At 41.2% G+C, this 22,962-nt stretch overlaps 1 protein-coding gene across 3 annotated transcripts in view; it reads left to right on the forward strand.

Moving 5' to 3' along the window:
• The window catches only part of TMEM245 (transmembrane protein 245), a 198,941-nt gene extending 176,487 nt beyond the window's left edge, over positions 1–22,454 (forward strand). For 2 of the 3 annotated variants that reach the window (XM_077491919.1, XM_077491920.1), the window contains 4 exons: positions 1,470–1,570; positions 9,345–9,519; positions 17,654–17,848; positions 22,012–22,454. In XM_077491919.1, coding sequence (XP_077348045.1) covers positions 1,470–1,570; positions 9,345–9,519; positions 17,654–17,848; positions 22,012–22,057 — 517 coding nt within the window. In that variant the 3' untranslated portion in view covers positions 22,058–22,454. Of the gene's footprint in view, positions 1–1,469; positions 1,571–9,344; positions 9,520–17,653; positions 17,849–22,011 lie in introns of those variants that run through there. The other variant, XM_077491921.1, reaches the window with a different exon arrangement.
• The last annotated feature ends 508 nt before the right edge of the window (positions 22,455–22,962 follow it).

The following is a 22,962-nucleotide window of genomic DNA, read 5'->3' on the forward strand; positions in this document are numbered from 1 at the left end:
AACGGCAATATGCCGTTAGTGGCGGCTCCCGTGCGCATGCGCGGGAGTGACGTCATCGCTACTCCGGCTCTGTGAGTGGCTGGAGCAGCGATACCCGGAAGACGATGGATGCTCCGGACTACAGGGGACAGCAAGTGACATCGCTGGCTCCTGTGTCAGGTAAAACATAATGGGCTACTATGCGATGCATAGTAGCCCATTATACTTTACCTTTGCAGGAAGACAAACAGGAAGTAAACCCATTAGGGTTTACTTCCTCTTTAAGACCACATCTAATGACTGTTAAGCTGCCGTATATTACATTTATGGTTTTGTGTTTAATACCTGTTTAAAATGTCATACCTGCTTGCCTCAAGATATTATGAATTTTCTTTTCTTTTAAAAATGCTGCATATTAGCGCATTTTACTATGTAAAATGCTACTACTCTTCAAATAGAAATGTGAGGCCCCAGCCTTCTGCACACTCCGTATTTGTTGGCTTCATCAGGACCCCATGTTATAAAATAAGTGCATTTTAGGGCAAAATGCTTTGTTCGATTGGTGATCTTCCAGAATAGAAATACACTGACAAGTGCAAGATTAAAAGGGTTTTCACTTTTTTTTTTTTTTTTTTTTTTTTAGAAACTGGGAATCTCTTTATAGTGCCCTTATTAATACAATTGTTTTGCCACTAATATTCTGAATGAAGGCTTTGTAAGAGAAAATGGTAAATACCCAAAGCACTAACGTTATTTAATACTGCCGAGATTACACCGTTGCATGAAATCACTGTGGATGGTTGGGAGTGTGCTTTCAGAAGACCATTTCACCAGTACACCACCACCTAAAATCCACCACACATTGTTTTTAAGATGATTTCATGAATTTAGCAAAAAATCTTAATTCAAATCATTATAAGTGAAAATTATTGTAACCTATATTTTACATTTGTGAAATTGGCTGTAATTGGCTGTCTTTCTGATTATTTACCCTATGAACTGTAGCGGATGTCTTTCATTTATAGTACTGTACTCTCAACCATAGTTTCTGATATTGCTTTAAATTTGAATCACAGGGAATGATTTTTCCCCACAAGTTGGAAAAGCAGTTTGGCTGAAATAAATCATGGGCAATCGTTTATGTATCTAGAACAAAAACATACATTTTGCATAATAATATTTAAGCTTCTGACAAATTTTTGTCACATTCTGAAGAATGTGTCCCTATGTGGCCGCCTGAGACAAATCAATGAGTCGTCTCAGACTGCATAGAGTAGAAAGGACTAGACTAAGAAGCATGACTGCCGTACATTATATGTATTCATGGTAAGTGTTTGTGGGAGGCTGGTAAGAATCTATAAGCTACTAAATTAGAATAATTTCTACACATTTGCATTTTATATAAAAAAATATGACTATTTATACTATATACAAGCAGTTTTTTTCCAGTAAATTGAGTGCCATCTTTTTGCTTTGTTCTTCATTTTTAGGGGTGTATTTGATGCTTCCCTAAAAATGGCTTGCTTCTATGGACTGTACACTTGGCTTACTCATACAATCTTTGGGATAAACATAATTTTTATACCATCTGGTAAGATGTGTATGCATGTCTGTATGTTGTATGTTCATGTTTCTCAATGTATCTCAGCTTGTATATATGCTTTGCTAAGCTCTGACATACATTATAGAGATGAACATGAATAGAAAGAACTATGTAATGTTTATCAAAATTAGAATAAGCAAGCTTAAAGTGATTGTTGAGGCATTTTCTTCTCCTGTATCAAGCCCTACCCTTCATCAATGTGGCTTACCTTTTCACTACGCTTACTGCATCCACAAACGTTTATGGAAATGGTAATAATACATTTCTTCTACAGTAATTGATCCCTTATGATCTATTAAATGTAGCAGTGAAAGCATTTTGTTATAGATGTTCATAAGCGCAAACAAAAAAAAGGTTCAGGCAGAATCCTTGTGATCTGATAACTTCCCATGTTCTCTTCTTATGCTGACAGTTATCAGCATTGTTCCCAACTGTCTCTGTTGACTACAAAACATTTCCCCTTTAGTTATGGAGAGAGGTGTTATATAGTCCTAACAATCCTTTTGTTGGGTGACAACATTACTGCTCCTTGATAAAGTATGGCTGTCACCCTAGAAAAGGAAGTATGCGCTTGGCGGGATTACCAGGTAAAAAAAGGGTGAAAATGCAAATTAGCCACAATATCTAAAGAAGCCTGCTTTAACACCGATCAGTTTATGTTCAGTTTTTTTTTTAAAAAGCGGAAGAAAAATACATCCCTTTAAATACTACGGAACTCTTCACATTGGTCAGTTGTGTTTTTAAAATGCTGCTTTTTTGGAGCATGTTTGTTCAGTTAAAAAAACGCACCTCTCCAAAAAATCATCAAAAACACAACGTGCCTGTGGGAAGTGTGTGACTTCTGAATCGCATGACAAGGAAAATCACATTGTTCTCAATGATGCCAGTCCTAATCAATGCAACTCAGCACAATGCGATTTTGGAAAAGGTTCATGCATGACTTTGGTGCCCAGTGCGATTTAAGCCCCATAGAAGTCATCCTTGCTGCTTAAAAACTCTTCCCAAGCACAGTCCATTCACACCCAAGCGTAGCAGAGACACGCATTCCCACTCAATTTTTCTTTTGCCATTTTTTTTTGGTGATCAAATACTACCAAAAGAAAGCTCTATTTGTGGAAAAAAAGTCAGAAAATTTTGTTTGGGTACAGCATTGCATGACCACGCAATTGTCGGTTAAAGCAACACCGTGCCAAATTGGAAAAAGTGCTCTGGTCAGGAAGGGGGTAAAATCGTCTGGGGCTGAAGTGGTTAATGCTGATGCAACTTCATAAAGTTGCACTGAAATCTCAAGCATGTTGCACTGAAAATCACATCTCATGAGTGATGTAGGTAAAACGCAATGTGAATGCAGCAAGAGCACATCAAAAATGCATTATGTGCTGCATAAATTTAACACACCACGCCAAAAATGTATATGCGTTTTTGATGTGTTTTTTATCTAAAGAGCTGTGTGAAAGCAGTTCTTTAAATATGCTTTAATATATTGGGCACTAATTTGTTCAAAACAAGTCGGATTTTTAATTAGAGGCTGATTGACAACATTATGCTTCCCTATAACATGCTTAATGATTGTCGTATCGAGCAGATCTTCTCCCAGTATGATAAAAATAATCCGTACACACACACACACACACACACACACACACACACCCACAAAAAAATAAAAATAATATCGTACAATCCCATATACCCAATTCTGTACCCACAGTTGAAGGAAAGCGAAAAAACCCCAGCAGAGCATGATCCAATTTGCTACAGCAGGGGAAAAAATTCCTTCCTTATCCCCCAAGAGATTTTCCCTGGATCAACTTTACCTATAAAATGTTAGTACCCAGTTATATTATGTACATTTAGGAAATAATCCGGGCCTTTCTTAAAGCAATCTACTGAGCTGGCCAGAACCACCTCTGCAGGGAGTCTATTCCACAATTTCACAGCTCTTACTGTGAAGAAACCTTTCCATATTTGGAGATTAAATCTCTTTCCCTCTAGACGTAAAGAGTGTTCCCTTGTCCTCTGTGTTGACAGTAAAGTGAATAACTCAACACCAAGTTCACTATATGGACCCTTTATATATTTGTACATGTTGATCATATCCACCCTTAATCTTCTCTTATCAAGAGTGAATAAATTCAGTTGCTCGAATCTTTCCTCATAACTGAGCTCCTCCATGCCTCTTATCAGTTTGGTTCCCCTTCTCTGCACTTTCTCCAGTTCCCCAATATCCTTTTTGAGAACTGGTGCCCAAACCTGAACTGCATATTCCAGATTCCTCAAAGTGACAGTTCATATATTATCTTTCACTATGTTCTGTGCCTACCACCTCCAGTTAAAGTGCCTGCTTACCTCCAATATATGACCCCACTTCAGCATCATTGAGACCTTAGTGTACTCCACTCAAGATGGTGCTGGACCACTCCTACTGCTTGCACTCAACCTCCCTCTCATGTCTGTGCAAATGCGCAGGATCCTCTGTAATTCCCATGGAGGCAGTTTGTAAGAAATCACTTTACACATTTTATTTACCACTTCCCATCCACTGTAAATTTATAAATGTCCTCGGACGGGAAGGGTGATATTTAGGTAATCGCTGCAGCAATGATCAAGATATAATTTTATTGTGCCAGCGATTCTGCACAAAGTAAAAGTAACCTGAGTAGTTAACGAGTCACTGGATTACTTTTGCATACGCCAGATGGGGACGCTCCCGCCATTGCTGCCTTTACCAGGCTCTCCAGTGTAATTGGGGAACCCGGCAAGGATGTGACCGAAGGCATCCAGCTCTAAGTACACGGTGAAAGGAACGAATGTTGTTCCTCCCACTGTGTGACGTCAGGAACCAGCAGCGACAAGGATTTTGTCACTCACTGTTTTAGTTCTTTATTTACTGGGCTGTTACCAGCCAGGGAAGCAGCAAATCAGACCGATTTGTTTCTGATTGGCTACATTGGAGGCCAGAGAAAGATCTAATCTACCCCAGATCTCCCCATAAAGAGGATCTGTCACATCCCGTGCTATTACGAGGGATGTTGTTCATCCATTGTAATAGCAATAACGTTGATTAGAAAAAAAAGTTAAAGTTCTTGTTAAAAAAAAAAAGTGACAAAAAAGAAAAAAAATTAAGTGCCCCTGTTTCTTCCCTACTAGACCTCCACTTAAAAAGCTAAGGATGCCACTTAGTTCGCAAGTCTTGGACATCCAAGCTAATTAAGTCCTTTCTCGTGTGAAAACTTGGATGGTTCTTACGATAAATGTTAGTCTGGGTAGGGGTCCTAGGAACAGAAATGGTCCAAGGGACATGTTCATTGAGGGAGTCCAGACATCTCAAAAACATTCAAAAACCAAGGTCCATCTGCCTATTTCTTCTGCATTGAACAAATCAGTTTCAGGGATGATTGATAAAGGTTCAGGCAGACAATGCCACCTCCGTGGCTTGCATAAATCATCAGGGGGGCACCAGAAGCCATGGTGCTGTTTGAGAAGTGGGCCTTTAGCTAGCTTGGATCAAAAGGCATGTTCCAGCTTAGTACGCAGTCCAAACGCCTGAAGTTGACAATTGGCAGGCATACTTTCTTAGTCATCCGCACCTAGATGTAGCGGAATGGTTTCTTTACCTTGACGTATTCTGGGACATCTGTCACCGCTGGGGGATGCTTGATATATGTCTGTTGGCATTCCGCTTTAACCACGAGGTGGAACAGTTGGAGGTCAGGATCAGGGATCCAGAGACCTTTGCAGTTGGGCTCATGGGTGACCCCATGGAATCAGTTCTGGCTAAAAAAAAAATGCTTTTCCTCTGATACAGATTCTTCCTCAACTGCTTTGCAGAATAGAGGTTGTAAGGATTGCAGTGACCTTAGTGGCACCTAACTCCCAAAAGGACTGGACATTCATACGTTCTCCAGATCCTGGGAAACATTCTGTGGGCACTTACAGTTGACCAAATTTGCTGCCTTAAAGACCTGTCAGTGGCTTGGCTGTTAAAACCCAAGTTCTGAGAGATTGGGTTCCTTCTAACTCTTATTCCTATGCTGCTTAAACCCTTTGCTGCCAGGTCCTGCACTCTACATGTAAACTCGGATGGCCAGACCAGTTTTACGATTTTTCCTTTTTTTTCTCCCCTTTACATTTTTCGTAAAAGACCCAGAAAACCATACATTTTCTGAAAGCGTAGGACATGTAGAATAAAAAGAGGGTGATATTTGCAGAAATGTTTATCAAAATAAAATTTTTGCAAAAAATACAGTAAAATAATTTATTACAGGTATAAATGCAACATAACTTACAAAATTCCCACTAAATATAAAAGGTAAAATTATGTTGAGTTAATAACTAATATTAATACAAATTAATAACTAATTTATATACTAATATTATATATACTATACTAATACTAATATTTGTCAATTTTAGATTGTGCTTTTCTAGCAATACGGTGAAAAGGGAAGATACGCAAATCTGTAAATAAGCAACTTACTCTAAAAAATCTGGAGGTTATCAACTTTCAACTTACAGCTTTCAGAGTTTGTAAATGACCGAACCCCCCCCCCCAAACCATGCATTTACTGAAAGCATAGGACCGGTGTGAAAAAAAAGAGGTGCTGCTGATTAATTAGGTTGTGTGATATTTGTGCAAATACACTAGAATAATTATTAGACAAAAACCCAACATAACATACCAAATTTTTGCTAAATCCCACTAATTATACTAATAAAACTAAAATGCTAGTAAGTGAATGAATAACAAATATTTGTAAATTGCTATTTTTGCAAAATTAAATGTACTCAAAGTTGGAAATAGGTAACATGGAAGTTGGCTGTGCATGTTGCCAATGCCTAATTGTAGTGCTCTAGGTGCAATACATTTTATTCTAATACAGTGTATTACAATGTGTGGCAAGGCGTCTTAATTCTTTGGCTGACACACATACTTGTGTGAAAGTAATACAACAAAGTGCTTGATTTTTTTTAACAATGAATGTTCTTATGTACAATGCATATCGGTGCATAGGGGTTATGTGCACTATAATGCATATTCACAGATGTAAATGGGCCCTTAGAGTGTTGGTACACTGATGCTGCGTGCAGGCAGCCAATGTTGCACTATAGGGATTCAGGCCGGGTTCACACTGGTACGACGTGACAGTCGTACCACTTTGGATTCGACATTGATCCCCGACAATACCAGGCACTGTGTCTGGTATGAATCTTTAGGGGGAACTCCACGCAAAATGTTAAAAATATATATAGATTTTAAGGGGAACCCCCACACTGAAAAAACGGCGTGGGGGTCCCCCCAAAATCCACACCAGACCCTTATCCGAGCACGCAGCCCGGTAGATCAGGAAGGGGGGTGAAAGAGTAATAGGGTACATTGTACCCCTACCCATTCACCTGAAAAAAGTGTCAAAATAAAACACAGCACACAGGGTGTTAAAGTAATTTATTAAGGCAACTCCGGCGTCCCTTCCGACTTCTCCCCTCTCTAGCTCTTCTGCCTCCTCCACTGTTGTCTTCTGCCTCTGTCGGTTCTTCTCCCTCTGTCTGCTGTCTTCTGCCTCTGCCGGGTCTTCTCCACTGTCTTCTCGCCTCTTTTGCCGGGTCTTCTCTGCTGTCCTCTCCCTCAGTTCTTCCAATGTTGACTCAACACTCTCTCCCGCTATTATGTGCTATTACTTATATTGGCATATAAGCCCGTAGGCCCCGCCAACCAATGGCCAAGGTTTGCAAGCCTGTTGGTAAAATAGCTCACTTTTGAGACAAAAAAAGGACATACATTCCTCAGATCCTGAGGGAATGCTGTATACAGAGGCATCCTGTTCATTTACAAACCGAAGCATAGTAAACAAATCCTCTTATAAAAATGTTTAATAGGAAGGCAGCACACAGTCTACATCTTATAAAACTTTTGATTCATAGCTATAAGGCAGGGGCGCCCTCTGATGTGGCCTGCCACCTCCTGCTCTGGGATCGCCAAGCATTAGAGTGAAGAACAGAGCCAGCGCTAGAGGAAGCAGAGCTGATGCTTCCTGTATAGTGCCGGCTCTTGTCACAGGGGGAGTAATACCAAATGTATTCCGCCTGTGACAGGATCAATACAGGAAGCATCGGCTCTATCTACTGCAGCTGCATGCTTTCTCTAGCTGTGGGTCCTGTCACACTGATGCTCCGGGATGACGGCATTACCAGCCCTGGAGGACAGCCAGCAGCAGCCACCCGCCATACCTGCTGGGGGGACAGCAGCAGCCAGCGATACCTGCCAGAATCCAGAGGAAGAAGTGTCGATTGAGGTCAGTTGAGGTGCAGGTAAACTGCAGGGTGTCAGTATGAAAGCAGCCTTAGGCCTCTTTCACACAATCGGTCCAATCAGGTCCACTTGTTTGTTTTTCAGGTGGACCTAGATTCAATTCTATAGAGCGGTAGATGTAAACAGACATGTATCTTTTTACACCTACCTATCTCCAATCCGGTCCACTTAAAGAAATAGGGGGTATATGTCCCTTTCTGTCTGGGCAGATCGGATCGGAGGGCCTATAGAGCAGAACATATGCAGAGTGAACCTGTCATCTCCCCCTCCGCTCATTGTGGCCCTCGACTGGTTACCAATTACCCAATTACCAAGTGGCCCTTGCTCTTCAAAAGGTTGGGCACCCCTGCTATAAGATTTATATAAAGAATTATATCTGCTATTTGCATTATACTCTAGTAAGAGGAAACTATAACAGGCAGTCAAACCAATATTCCTGAAATGCTCCTGCAATAATTCCTCCAGTTTGTATCCCTGTTTATTCCCACAATTCTGTTACTAGAAGACACTTAATCCTAGAGCTACATAGGCAATTTAAAACCAGTATACTATTGCTAAATGTAGCTACTTGTTGGCAGTGATCGATTTAGTAGCATGTCCATGTCATTTTTTGCAAAGGAGATGTAAGGTGACCGTAGAAATTTGTTTTAATTGCAAGAGTAGCCCTAGCCTTACTTTTGCTCAGCAAAAAGGTAACTGTGATCCGATCAGACAAATAGTTTAACTTCTGTACCACATCCCTTAATTTGATGTGTCAAAACTATATTCATAGTATAAGTATAGGGCCTTTAAGGTACAGCATTTTTGATTAAAAAAAATAACATTTATTCAAAATATGATCAAATTGAGTAATATTCAATCTATATTATGACAACTACAATAAAAGACAATGTTTTAAAACCTTTCGATCAATATGTGCAATGATTGCATATAGTAGTCTGAAGCTGTAAAGTCTACTATATACAATCATTGCAAATATAGATTTAATATTGCTCAATTTTATCATATTTTAAATAAATGTAATTTTTTTTTTCAAAAATGCTGTGCCTTAAAAGTCCCATATTTATACTATGAATATAGTTTCACGCACAAGGTAACTGCGATGGTAACATACAGGCTTATAATTGACATATCAAGAAAAGAACCTTCAGAATAAATAAACATGTATACCTTTCCATGAACGTTTCCTCTAATCATAGCATATTCTAGTGCAATTGCATATACCTGTCTGTCCTGTTTTTTATATATAAAAAAACTCAAAAGAACATGAAACAGTTCTGTGAATACATTTTTAGATGAAATGTCTGCATTTTTCTAGACTCCAAATGCATATCTTATAGTAGCTACTCAACTTGTGTGTTGTATGTGCAATTAGCTTTGCATGTGTTTGTTTTTAACACATCACACATAAACAGTATATTTGCCACTAAATTAATGATTTTTGTTATTTTCCAGCTTTGGCTGCAACCCTTGGAGCAGTACCTTTTTTGGGGACATACTGGGCCGCTATACCTGCTGTTTTAGACCTTTGGTTTTCCCAAGGAGAAAGCTTCAAAGCAGTATTACTACTTATATGTCATTTGTTGCCAACATACTGTGTTGATACAGCAATTTACTCTGATATATCTGGGTAAGTGATCACATTAAACATACAGATCATAGTTTGATTAATATCCTAACTAGTACATATTAAGGCTAAACTCCAGACAAATGGCTAAATACACAGTTCAAATACACATACAGTATGTGAGCTAACTTATCTGCCAAAAGATTTATAATTCTGTTTAGTTTCTTTAGTAGTTAATTTGGAATAACATTATGTGGTGCCTGCTGTTGGACAACACTTTTACAAGTGAACATTTGTTAAAATGGATGACAATTTAGCTTTAACTCAGTCCGTGAATATTTAATACAAATCCTGATAGAAATGCCGCATGGAGCTTTAAAAGTGGTTATCACATGAAAAATTAACAATTTGTTCTGTAATTTTATTGTTTTTTGACATTCTAATTACAGTAAAACCTCAGATTGCGAGTAACGCGGTTTATGTTTCGCAATATGAGCTGTGTTTTTTTTTTTAATAATCCTGACTCGGTTTTGTCTCGCAAGACAAGCAGGATTCAAGCCTCTGGGATGTGCAGTATTGCATTTGGCCAGAGGTATGGGGGCGCCAGTGACGCCCCCAGTGACGCTCAGAGAAGCTCGGAGCCGGAAACACTCTGCTCCTGAGTGTCTCAGGCACGCCCCCCCCCCCCCCCACCTCTGGCTTCATCCGGTAGTGCCTAAACTAGCAGTGACATTGGAATGAATCTGAGATTCCATTGATCCCTATGGGGAAACTCGCTTTGATATACGAGTGCTTTGGATTACAAACATTCTTCTGGAACGGATTATGCTCGTAATCCAAAGTACTACTGTACACTGTTATCATATTAATGATGTATGCAATTTACTGTGTCAATAAAGCAGGTAGAAGGGGACAATAGAGGTAGCTCCAGCACACGACCTATGACTGACAGCCTCCGCTATGCATGGTCTATAGTGTTTTGAGGGGTGTGTCCCTTCCCTCCAATCAGGGCTCAGATTTCACTGAGCTCTGTGCTGTAGCTCTGCAGCATGTGACATTTCCCCACCACCTGCTTTGTGGAGCCGAGAAAAAGCCTCTGATCTGTGTTTTACAGGGCTGTAGAGAATAGAGGGTTGTAAATAAACAAGCTACAACTTAAGCGCTGCACTTTTATTTCTAATGTTTTCGTTGTGCCCCGTATCCTGGTTATAGTGTTCAGCTGCTGATTTTTATTTATTTTATCTTATTTTATTTTACTAAGCGCAGATTTTTTATTATAAGCTACAACTTAAGTAGGAGGATTTGTTTCATCTCAGTGTATCACCGGAGGCTAGTCACTTCACCAGATATATTTAAGGGTTCACAACCACTTTAAGCCTGCTACTGACATTAAACCTATGATTGGCAAGACTTATTAGCTATATCATGGCTGTAATCACCCAATAGGGGAAGCTCTGCTTGTTTGCACCCTCCACTGCCACATTAACCGCTTCAGCCCCGGAAGATTTTACCCCCTTCCTGACCAGAGCACATTTTGCGATTCTGCACTGCGTCGCTTTAACTGACAATTGTGCAGTCGTGCGACGTGGCTCCCAAACAAAATTGACGTCCTTTTTTTCCCACAAATAGAGCTTTCTTTTGGTGGTGTTTGATCACCCCTGCGGTTTTTATTTTTTGCGCTATAAACAAAAAAAGAGCGACAATTGTGAAAAAAAAATGCATTCTTTTTTACATTTTGCTATAATAAATATCCCCCCCCAAAAAAAAAAAAATATATTCTCTTATATTCACTGACTGACACAGCCCCTCGCTTAGCCAATGGGTTGTTATGCCACCTTTAGGAGAAGACTAGGCATTACATGTTATGAAAAAACACAGAACTTTTAGTTCCGCCCAAGGGGCGGTCCCTTAGGTAACAACCCCCCAGCCTGCCATGCAGCCATCATTTTTATTTTGCCTAGTGAAGGAGAAGGACCTAGCAACCCTGACGGGCTCATCGGTCCATGTTTTTTCTGCAGAAGCTTTGCTTTTTGCGCAAGATGACAGATCCTGTGATCTGCTATCAACAGCCGGCTGGGTGACAGGCTGGATACTCTTATCCTTGTAGTCTCCCCAGCCTGGTCAGCGAGCACGTGCAGGTCGGCGCTATGCCGGCCACGACATACCTCAGCTCCAGAGGAGGTTGTGAGCTTTTATGCAACGGGGCGCACATATGACCACGCTACTGATGTCTGCATCACAGTGTGCTGAGGCCAGCAGCCACCCCTTACTGATCGGAGAGTGGGTCTGTGATGGAATGTCTCCCAGCTCCTCAGGACTGGTAAGTACAGCTCTTCCTGCCTCGGTGGGGTTGAGCAGCTGGACATTCCCAGGGAGGTCGATTTAGGGGTCCCTCACCTCCCTTTCTTCTCTCCCTGTCTTCTCCCCCCCCTCTCCCTGTGGGGGATACTGCATAGCGGTGTGTGTGTGTCATGTACAGGGGCTCTCCTCTGGGGGGTTCTGCGCTGGCTGGCTGTCCCCTGCGGTGTGTTTTTCTCTCCCGGGGGGTGTCTGTTGAGGCTGTGTGTAATCCCTGCAACGCTGATCACCACCATTTTCTGCCAATGTTCCTCATGGTTTTCAGTGTTCAGCGGCCATCTTAGGTGAGGGCAAGGAACAGCATGCTCTCTGTATCTGGCAGCCATTTCCCCTATGATTTTGTCCTTTATACTGGATGCCGACGGCCATTTTCTTGAAGCCTGAGCACGTTTTTCATCAGGCTCCAGGAGCTGCATGCTTTCCTGTAGTCCAGGAGCCATTTTCTCAGTGCTTTATGTCCTTATGCTGGACGCTTGGTGGCCATTTTCTTTGAGCCTGGGCACATTGCAGATCAGTTTTCATTTACAAGGAATGGGGTCGACCGCAACTGACCTTTTCGGTCCCCAAATACATGGCGGTGCGTTACCCCTTTGAGGAGAGCCTTCTCAAGAAGTGGTCGGCTCCTCCGGTCGTGGACCCCCCGGTATCCAGGTTAAACAAAGTAACCACAATCCCAGTAGAGGGGACTCCTGCATTTAAGGATCCCACGGACAGGAAGGCCGAGGCAGTGGCTCGTTCCTTGTTTACGTTTGTGGGGTCAGCCATGCGACGAGTACTGGCATCCGCACTTGTGTCGCAGACACTAACTGAGTGGGCAAAACTGTTGCACTGCGAATTGGGAGAACAGGCTTCCCCTTTCTGCGTGGAACTAGCAGACCAACTAGTGCAAGGCCTGAAGTACGTTTGTGACGCAGCCCTGGATACCCTTCCTCTGTTATCCAGGGTTTCAGTGTCAGCAGTGGTGCTGAGGCACCTGATTTGGTTAAAAAGCTGGTCGGCATGTGTGAGGAGAAAGGATGGCGTTGGTGCTCCTTTTCTATATCCAGGATTGCAATTGGATTTGCAATTTTTCTTTCTTCCTGGTTTTTGGGTAAAAACTTAGTACCTTTAAGTTAATGCACTGTTGCAGTTTTGGTGCGGTTTGAAGCTAGGGCCTCTCTGTTGAGGAGCACCCGTTTTTTTGTGGTGTTTTTGCCATACACTATCGTTTTCTGGGTAAAGTTCATACTAGTTCCCACTTGCCATGGTGAATGAAGTTTTTTATGCTGTTTTCCCACCCCTTGTTTTGGCACTGCTTGGGGATGTCCCAATGGCTAAGAGAGGAGCTGTGTCAGTCGGTGAATATAAGAGAAAATAGGATTTTTTGTACTCGCCATAAAATCCTTTTCTCTGTAATTCACTGACTGACACAGCACCCGCCCCTCCTAATTTTCTTTACGTTATACTGCTTGTTGACGTACTGATGGCTGCATGGCAGGCTAGGGGGATGGTTACCCAAAAGACCGCCCCTTGGTGGAAGTAAGAGTTATGCGTTTTTTCATAACATGTAATGCCTAGTCTTCTCCTAAAGGTGGCGTAACAACCCAGTGGCTTAAAGAGGGGCTGTGTCAATGTCCCTACAAGCAGAGCTACATACGGAGCTTAAAATATCTGTAAACCAAATTCAAGAAACAGTTAACTCGTTAGAGCAGTGCACCGACCATATTGAGTAACATCTCTCTGAAGCCACTAGAGCGCATAACACCATGGTAGACATACAAGACGAGCAAGCCGCGATGATCAGCCAACTCCACCTAAAAGTCGCAGATCTCGAAGATCGCTCGGGAAGGAACAATATAAAAATAAGGAGGGTCTCTGAATCCTTGGCAACAACAGAAATAATACTGTACCTCCACCAATTGTTCCGCAAACTTGTCCCATCGCTAACAATGCAGGACATGCTCATAGACCGTGCGCATAGAATTGATATGCCTCAGCACCTCCCTCCCTCTGTCCCCAGAGACATACTGGCAAGAGTGCATTTTTTTCATATCAAGGAGGAAATTATGCGCACAGCGTGATCCCTGCGATTGCTACCAGAACCTTTCAACAAAGTCATGCTTTTCAACGACATATCTGCGACCACTGCTCAGGCACGCAGAGCCTTTGCCCCGGTTACTTCCATACTAAGTGACCGTAAAATTGTTTATAAATGGGGCCACCCCACAAAGCTCCTAGTGACCCAACAGGTCGCCATTCTGTCTCCGAAGGAAGGCCTCAAACAACTCCACAACTGGGGCTTGATCACCCAAGCACCTCCTCCCACCACCCCCAGCGCGAGGCCATCATCCAGAATTGCCAACCCCTGGGACTCGCACGCTCTCACTTAACTGTAGGTCGTCCTCCGCCAATAGGTAATATTCAATATCCATTATAGACTTTCTTGCTAGAAATTGTACCTATTTGACGCTGGTTACTTTAGTTCTGTTATGTATTCTCTAAACAATGATGCAGTGGAGGAGTGGAAGTCTATATGACACCCCTTCCATGCTCCACTACCTTTGATGTGCTAAGCACATCCACTAGTTTGAATTCTCAAGTTAACAGGTAAAAAACCTTATCGCTGACTTGAAAATACTGTTTATTTGTTTATTTAAATTTTGTTGCTGTATTGTTTATTATTTTGTGTGATTAGCTCAGGCCCACCTTCCCGAACCAGCCTGACCTGATCACACACTCTGTTGTATTCAAAATCCTCAATGGCTACAATATCTTCTTCAGCTACACCTTTGCTCTGACAGCCTTGTCCTCCTCCTCTCCTTCCCCTCCAAATTGGAGTGTATCCCTCTCGGTACCACAGTGAAATATTCTGTCTGACCCCTCTCTCCAGAAGAGATGTCTCTCACAATTGTTTCTTTGAATGCCAAAGGCCTCAACAGTCCCTTTAAAAGATCACTACTTTGACGAGAAGCTATAACCCAAAAGGCGGACATACTGTGCATACAGGAAACGCACTTCCCTGAACCCAATCTCCCACAGTGTTCTCACAGGCTATTCCCCCATTGCTTTCATGCACGAGCCAACAAGAAAACAAGAGGAGTAATGATCACTGTGTGCTCATCCATAACCTTTTCCCTTACCCACATTGAACAAGACCCCGCAGGCAGGTATCTGATCCTCTTGGGCACATTCAATAACCAACCACTGGTCATAGTGAATATATATGCCCCCAATATTGGTCAAAAAGCTTTCTATAGGTCCATATTGCGTAAAGTCCAATTCTACCCCAAAGACCACATTGTGCTTTGTGGGGACTTTAACGAAGTCCTAGACATCCAGATAGACACGTCCAAAAAGAAAACCTCTACGATTAACTCCCCTTTTACAAAAAATTCACACTGTTGAATTCATAAACAAATGTAACCCCACCCCAGCAATCGCAAAAGAACTCAGGGATCTCAGGAATGACCTTAGCTCCTTCCTTCATAAAAACTATGATTTTTACCTCGGGCGTCTCCGCCTCACCTGGTACTCCCAAGGCAATAAAGCTGGGAAACACCATGCCCAACAATACAAAAAGAGAGCAGCGCAGAACAGAATCCCATTTCTCTTAAACCAAAAGGGCCACAAACTAACAAACCCCAAGGATATAGCTGGTGAATTTAATCTCTTTTACTCTAAATTATATAACCTCTCCCAATCTACATCAGAACCACATCCCACTCCAGATCTTATAGAAGACTTCCTTGCACCCCTCCAGCTTCCCTCACAACTGAGTTCACTAGCCCAGCCATTCACTCAACAAGAGATTATTAAAGCTATAAAAGAACTTCCTCTGCACAAAGCATCTGAACCCAACGGGTATACAAATGAATACTATAAAATGTATGCAGACCAGATCCTACCTCACTTATGCAACTCCTTCAATAGATTCTTAACCACATGGGAAATCCCATCTGAATCCCTAGAGGCGGTCATCACCACCATACATAAATCTGGGAAACCGTCCCACGACCCGGCCAGTTATCGTCCTATATCATTACTTAACACTGATACTAAACTATATGCAAAGCTGTTAGCCACCCGTTTAGCCAGTCATATCCCCAACCTGGTTCACCCAGACCAAGTGTGCTTTATCCCCACAAGACAAGCCTCGGATGGTACCCGTAGACTCATTGATATGATCCACTGGGCGGAGCACCATCAAATGCCTTCTCTCTTTAGATGCAGAGAAGGCATTTGATAGAGTTAATTAGCTCTATCTAGACCTGGTCCTACAAAAATTTGGCATCCTAGGCCCGTTCCGACAAGCCATACTGGGCCTCTATTCCACCCCGAGTGCAAAAGTCCTAACATCGGGCCTGTTGTCCTCCCCCTTCCTAATTACGAATGGGACCCGCCAGGGCTGTCCCCTATCGCCACTAATTTTCGCACTGATGATCGAACCTCTGGAGCAAGCAGTTAGAACCCACGCGGACATAGCCGGTCTTGAGGTTAACCAAAGTACACATAAGATTGGCCTTTATGTCGATGACATTGTCATCTGGCTCACAGACCCCCTACACTCCCTACCACCCCTATGTGCCCTTCTGCATCGCTTTAGCCAAATATCTTTATATAAACTAAATCCTTCCAAATTCGCTATGTTAGGGATCTCCCTTTCCCCACAACTCAAAACTAGTATCACTTCAGTCTCTCCATTCTCCTGGCCTCCCAGTTCCTCCATGACCTACTTTGGCATTCAACTGACCTCCCCCACATCTTTACTCTTGCGTACTAAAATTGTTCAGTTGACCCAGAAACTCCAGGATATTGTCAAATCGCTTCTTTCCGTGAGGGCCTCCTGGGCTGGTAGAATAGCCCTGACCAAGATGTTCATTTTACCACACGTCCTCTACCTGTTCAGGACCCTACCAATCCCAATGTTGAAATCAGACATATCCGGGCTACAACGGATTATTAATAACTTTATATGGGCAGCCCGTAAACCACGTATCAGAGCCTCCTTGCTCAACACTCCTACAAAATATGCTGTCCCTAACCTCAGATCATACTTTTTCAGAATCGTGCAGTTCTACTACATATCTTTTAAACCTGTTCAGATGTGGTAGCAAAGGTTTTTTTGAATAGCCACACTATAAAAATATATACATATATCTGACATTTTCTAAACAGAGCAAATAGATCTTTTTATGCAGAATGTGGAAAACTGCTGGAGTGAGGAGAAAAATTTAAGTTACTGGGTAGCATCCAAATGTCCTCCAACAAAATGAGCATTTACCTAGTCTTAATGAACATTTCTCAGAATTCAGTCTGCACAGGTCCACATGCAGCTATATGCAGGGAAGCACTGCTACACTGTTTTACGCTATGTATGCATTGCAGCTGACATTAAAGATACAAGCCAATCGGATGTGTTAATATTCAGAAATATTGTTTAAAAAAGAACTCCTTGAAAAATTTTATTCTCCCATTCGGTGGGGCTCTGCCTGCACTGCATGGGTTAACTACTCATTTTGTCTGGGGGCGCAAGGAAAAGCTGTTCTTACCCAGTCCCTCGAACCTCTGGAAAACTGCGCTCCCCACGTTCAGCGGTGGACTGTTCCTATCGTCCTCAAACTCAGAGCCCGTCTATGGGTATGATGATATCAGGAACAGTCCATTCCCAAGACCACTAGAGTGTGGGGGGGCAGGAGCAAAACAAACAGTTAACCCATGCAGTGCAGGCCCAGCCCCACTGCATGGGAAGATACATTTTTTTTCCCCAAGGTTCTTCTTTAAGGTACATTTGATAACTTAGTTTTGCTTCATAAGAAAATAAGGAATGTACTGTATACCATGTTTTGTTCTCTCTTAACAGAGGAGGTCATCCTTATTTGACGGGTCTGGCAGTTGCAGGAGGTGCATACTACCTAGGACTGGAAGGAGCAATCATTGGCCCTATTCTTCTTTGCATATTGGTTGTTGCATCAAATATTTATAGTGCAATGCTAGCGAGTCCAACGTCTTCCTTGCCCACACCATCATCTACACCCTGGCCTCTTCAGACTCAACGGTAAAGCTGTCATGCTGTGTGAATTTTGAATTGTTATTGTTAAAGCTTAGAATTAAAGAGAGAGGTTTAGGACTTTAAATGAGGTACACTATGCATGATTGAATAAATGATCAATGTGTAATAACGTGTTTAGTTTTAGTATAAAACAGTTACATGACATAATGCATGTGCAGTTAGTACATACAAAAATATATATATTCATTCAATATACACACACACATACATACTTACATACATACATACATAGCAACAACATATTATAATTCATATATATATATACACATAAGCAACATAGCACATTGCACTGGATAAAGATGCTAGCCAATAGTACTCCATGTCATATGGTCAATTAAACTTGCAGGAATTAGCCACTCCACGCTTAAAAAAAAAAAAAAAAAAAAATATGCAAGTTGATCTATTGCATAATGAGTTCTGTATAAAAATTGTTAAACCATATATTGAAAACATAACTGCATCCAAAAAGCTTGACGCGTGCCGTGTATTTTCTCCACTTCTTTAGGAGCGGATGCATGACATATATGTCGGTCAGGGTAAACATGCGGTACTACAAGCTGAAGACTGCTGGAATTGTCTGTCCTGGACTATGACATGGAGACCACAATTTCCTGGGGGTTTCACACATGTATGCACCCAGTCTTTCTGGGGGGCCCTTTTTACTACAGCTCCAGGGATATACACTTCCAGCAGCTTTAGACTTGTTGTACTGCATGTTTACTATAACTGACCTATATGTCATGCATCCACTCCTGAAGAAATGGAGCGAATCCACTGAACAAATCAAGCTTTTTGGATGCAGTTATATTTTCAGTATATGGCTTAACACTTTTTATATAGATCTCATTATGCAATTCCTGCAAGTTTAATTGACCATATGACATGGAGTACTATTGGCTTGCATCGCTATCCAGTGCAAGTGTCTTTTTGAGGTGACACATTTTTTGGTGAATGAGTAAGGGTACAATGTACCCCTACTCATTCACATGGGGGGGGGGGCAGAATCTGGGGATCCCCTTTGTTAAAGGGGGCTTCTGGATTCTTATAAGCCCCCACCCACACAACCACAGCACATACTCGCTCGTCAACTCCCTTTCCTGACCTGCTTGGCTGCATGCTTAGATAAGGGTCTGGTATGGATTGGGGAGGGATAAAATTTTGGTGCAACTCCATTGAAGTCTATTTAACCCAAAACACAATCTACTGTGGGGAAAAAAGTCCCAAACTCTTTTAAAAAAACGCAGCATTGCAAAACGAACAAATGTGAACTACATAAATAATATACCATGGTAAATAGACTAGAGCGTTTCTGTAAAATGCAAAGCGCACCAAAAAGCACATAGTTGTGAACGTAGGGTTAAAATAGAATTCCAGATATGGATTTTTATGTATAGTTACATGGTCCAGCTTGAACCAGTGTAAATATGCATATTGTATACATTTGGTATCCCTGTGAAAGTGGAGAAGCATTGTAGTAGTCACTGCTACTACAGTGATCGCAGCTGTTTTCTGGCTCCCATGCCAAAATGGCTGCTTTGCTGCATAATGAACAAAGGGAGTCGCTTGCTCCTTCATGGGTATCATTCACAGAATGCCTTACATTCTTTTCAATGAATGTAAATCGTTTTTGATTTGACAAGGTGGAGATAGTGAAATACCATCCCACATTTCCACCTCATTCAATCACAGAATGCCTTTCATGGAGAAAAAATGTTTCTGTGAATGGCATGCATTCAAAGTGAACTTTTTCGCTGAAATAAATCCAATCCATCAATGGTGGAAGTGCTGAACCAATGGTCAGTGTGCAGTGAGGAAGCTGTTTACGCAGGACCCAGATGATTGCAGCTATTGTTGTAGTAGCGCCAACTACTATGATTATTTTCAACTTCCCCAGTCATTTCTGAGATATACGTATTTACAGTGTGCTAAGCTGGACCAATGTAAGTTTGCAATACAGATAAATCTTGGGGTCCGGCATTAAGGGCAGAAACGGTTATTCTACCTTGTTACATTGTTTCTTCTAAAGATAGTTTGGTACTACGTTCATAGGTGGTATAGTGAATTGTGTTGGTGTTAAGTGTCTGCTCCCCTTCTCTGTTTGTAATCTGTATATAGATCAACTTGCATTTTTTTTTTTTAAGCGTGCCGTGACTAACCTCCTGTGTTGAGAATGCATCAGTCCGGCACTCTACTATAGTGATTTCCAGGTTTCAGGGGGATTGGCTGGGTATAGTATATACATCGTTACATTGGTCCAAGCTGGACCAGTTTAACTATATAAAAATGTACAATGCCTGGAGTTTTTCTTTAACCACTTCAGCCCCGGAAGCACTTTTTGCGTTTCGGCACTGCGTTGCTTTAACTGACAATTGTGCGGTCCTGCGACGTGGCTCCCAAACAAAATTGACATCCTTTTTTTCCCACAAATAGAGCTTTCTTTTGGTGGTATTTGATCACCCCTGCAGTTTTTATTTTTTGCGCTATAAACAAAAAAAGAGCGACAATTTTGATAAAAACGCATTCTTTTTTACTTTTTGCTATAATAAATATTCCCAAAAATATATAAAAAACGTTTTTTTCTCAGTTTAGGCCGATACATACTCTACATATTTTTGTTTAAAAAAAAAAAAAAAATCGTAATAAGCATTTATTGATTGGTTTGCACAAAAGTTATAGCGTCTACAAAATAGGGGATAGTTTTATGGCATTTTTATTAATATATATATATTTTTTTTACTAGTAACGGTGGCGATCAGCGATTTTTATTGTGACTGCGACATTATGGCGGACACATCAGACGATTTTGACACATTTTTGGGACCACTGGCATTAATACAGCGATCAATGCTATAAAATTGCCTTGATTACTGTAAAAATGTCACTGGCAGTGAAGGGGTTAACCACTAGGGGGTGGGGAGGGGTTAAGTGTGTCATAGGGGAGTGTTTCTAACTGTCTGGGCTGTGCGTCACGTGGACACTGATCGCTGCTCCCGATGACAGGGAGCAGACGATCAGTGTCCTGTCATTAGGCAGAACAGGGAGATGCTGTTTACATCGGCATCTCCCCGTTCTTGAGCTCTTTGACATGATCACAGGTATCCCCGCGGCGATCAGGTCCCACGGTCACGGAGCTCGCAGCAGGCGCGCGCCGCCAGCGGCACGCACGCGCACAGATGGCGGGAAAGTCAAAGTAGCATACGGTTACGTTACTTTGCCCAGCCGTGCCATTCTACCGACGTATATTTGCCAACAGCGGTCGGCAAGTGGTTAAGCAAACAGCCAAATACACATGCAAGATTTATAAATGTGAACTGTCTTACCTGCCAAAGTTCAGCTAATCTTGCAATTTAATCCAACCCTCCCACTTTCCCATCATACAGTGTTGCCAAGTTGCTCACACTAAATGTTGTTCAGCAGTATCGTTTGCTAAGTGTCTTTCTCACCTTACCTTTACACTCACATTTAAGAACTTTCCACAATCTGTTTCCATTTACACAGCATACCTGAAAATATATATATTTTTTATAATCAGGATTATACATAGGGCAGCTGCTATTAATTAGAAAATATGTCAATGTAGAGATATGGGACTGGAGGACAAAACTGAGAAATACGTCTTGAGATCATTCATTTTTTGTTGGGACAGACAGCTCTGTACATCTAGTTAACATCTACTAATAAAACTTGCCAGCACAGTACATGCAACTCCCCTGCCCTCTCATAAGCATTACATAGCAATGGAGAACTAAGTAGGATTCTTCCATCTGGAGTTTTCAGAAACAAGCTTTTAAAAAGGTATTTCACAATTTTTTAATTCTTCTATTCCGAGTGAATGTGAATATGTAACAAATAAATAAAAAAAATAGATGTTATCCCAGTTTGAATGCAATACTGGAAATAAACTTTATGGGCCTAACTCGCTATTTAGACTATAAAGGTTTAACACCTCTCTAATGAAGTAGTCACTCTGCTCACTCTTCTCTGGTTTCTGGTTCTTTTCCCCCCTAATATAAGTGTTGCTGTTCAAGGTATTCTAGAACGGTAAGGTAAAGACAAGTTTTGCTCAAATCTACTTTATTTAAGCAACAGACTGTTGACTAATATGAAAGTAATATCCTTTCTATTTTTTTTTATTTTTTTTATTATAGACCATATAAAGAAAACCTTCAAGAGACGAGGAGTGAAACAGAGTGACTTTGACATCCTAATTGACCTTAGGAGTGACTGCCTTTTTCATACTCTTTGTAAAAGTTTCTTCTGGATGTCTTCATGTTCGGGATGGGTATTTTAAAATTTACAATGGCCTATCAATAAAAGAACTTACAACAAAAGAGACTACACTATTGATAGACATGCCTAACGAAGGAGTCTGCATTTGCACTGAAGTAACTTTCTACTTGACTATTGCTTTAAACACAGCTCACAGTTAATTTTATTAAGTGTTGTTTGTGCGCACATATTAACTGACGGGAACGCTCACATTGTAGCAATATTCATTACTGTGTGTGAGTTGAAGAAAAATGTGTATATTTGGAAAGAATATTCTGAAATTGTGTTTTTTAAAAAATAAATAAAAAAGTGGCCAACTTTATTTCACATTAAGCATATTTAAATGCAAGTTAAAAAAAACAAAAACTTTTATTAGCTGTAATTGTTCTGATATACAGTGCCTTGCAATATTTTTTAGAATCTTAACCAAGTCTCTATTTTTACTGAATAATATTTTAAAATGTTTTGTTAAATGAAGAAAAATGGGGAACTGAAATGCGTTCTTTATTGAATTCCCACACTTAACAGAGACAACTTTTGTAGTAATACCAGCTCTGTCTTTTGCAAAAAATGTATCGGTTTTCTTCACAGAGTGTTCAGAAGTTCTTTCAGTAGACATGCTCTATCTAGGTTTCTCAGGTGTTAAATTAAATTTAGAGTTTTTGATTAACTGATTGAAATGCATATATTAGGAAAGAGGGAACAAAACATTACCCTACAGGTGCATTGTCGATTTAGTTATCAGATCGTCTAAAATAGTTTGTCCCTTAACCCCTTCCTGACCAGCTCCCGCAGTTGTACTGCGCAGGTTGGCTCCCCTGGTCAAACCA

The sequence above is a fragment of the Lithobates pipiens genome, unplaced genomic scaffold, assembly GCF_037356315.1.
Source record: "Lithobates pipiens isolate NorthernLeopardFrog02 unplaced genomic scaffold, aLitPip1_a1.2 Scaffold_19, whole genome shotgun sequence".
NCBI classification, from domain to species: Eukaryota; Metazoa; Chordata; class Amphibia; order Anura; family Ranidae; genus Lithobates; species Lithobates pipiens.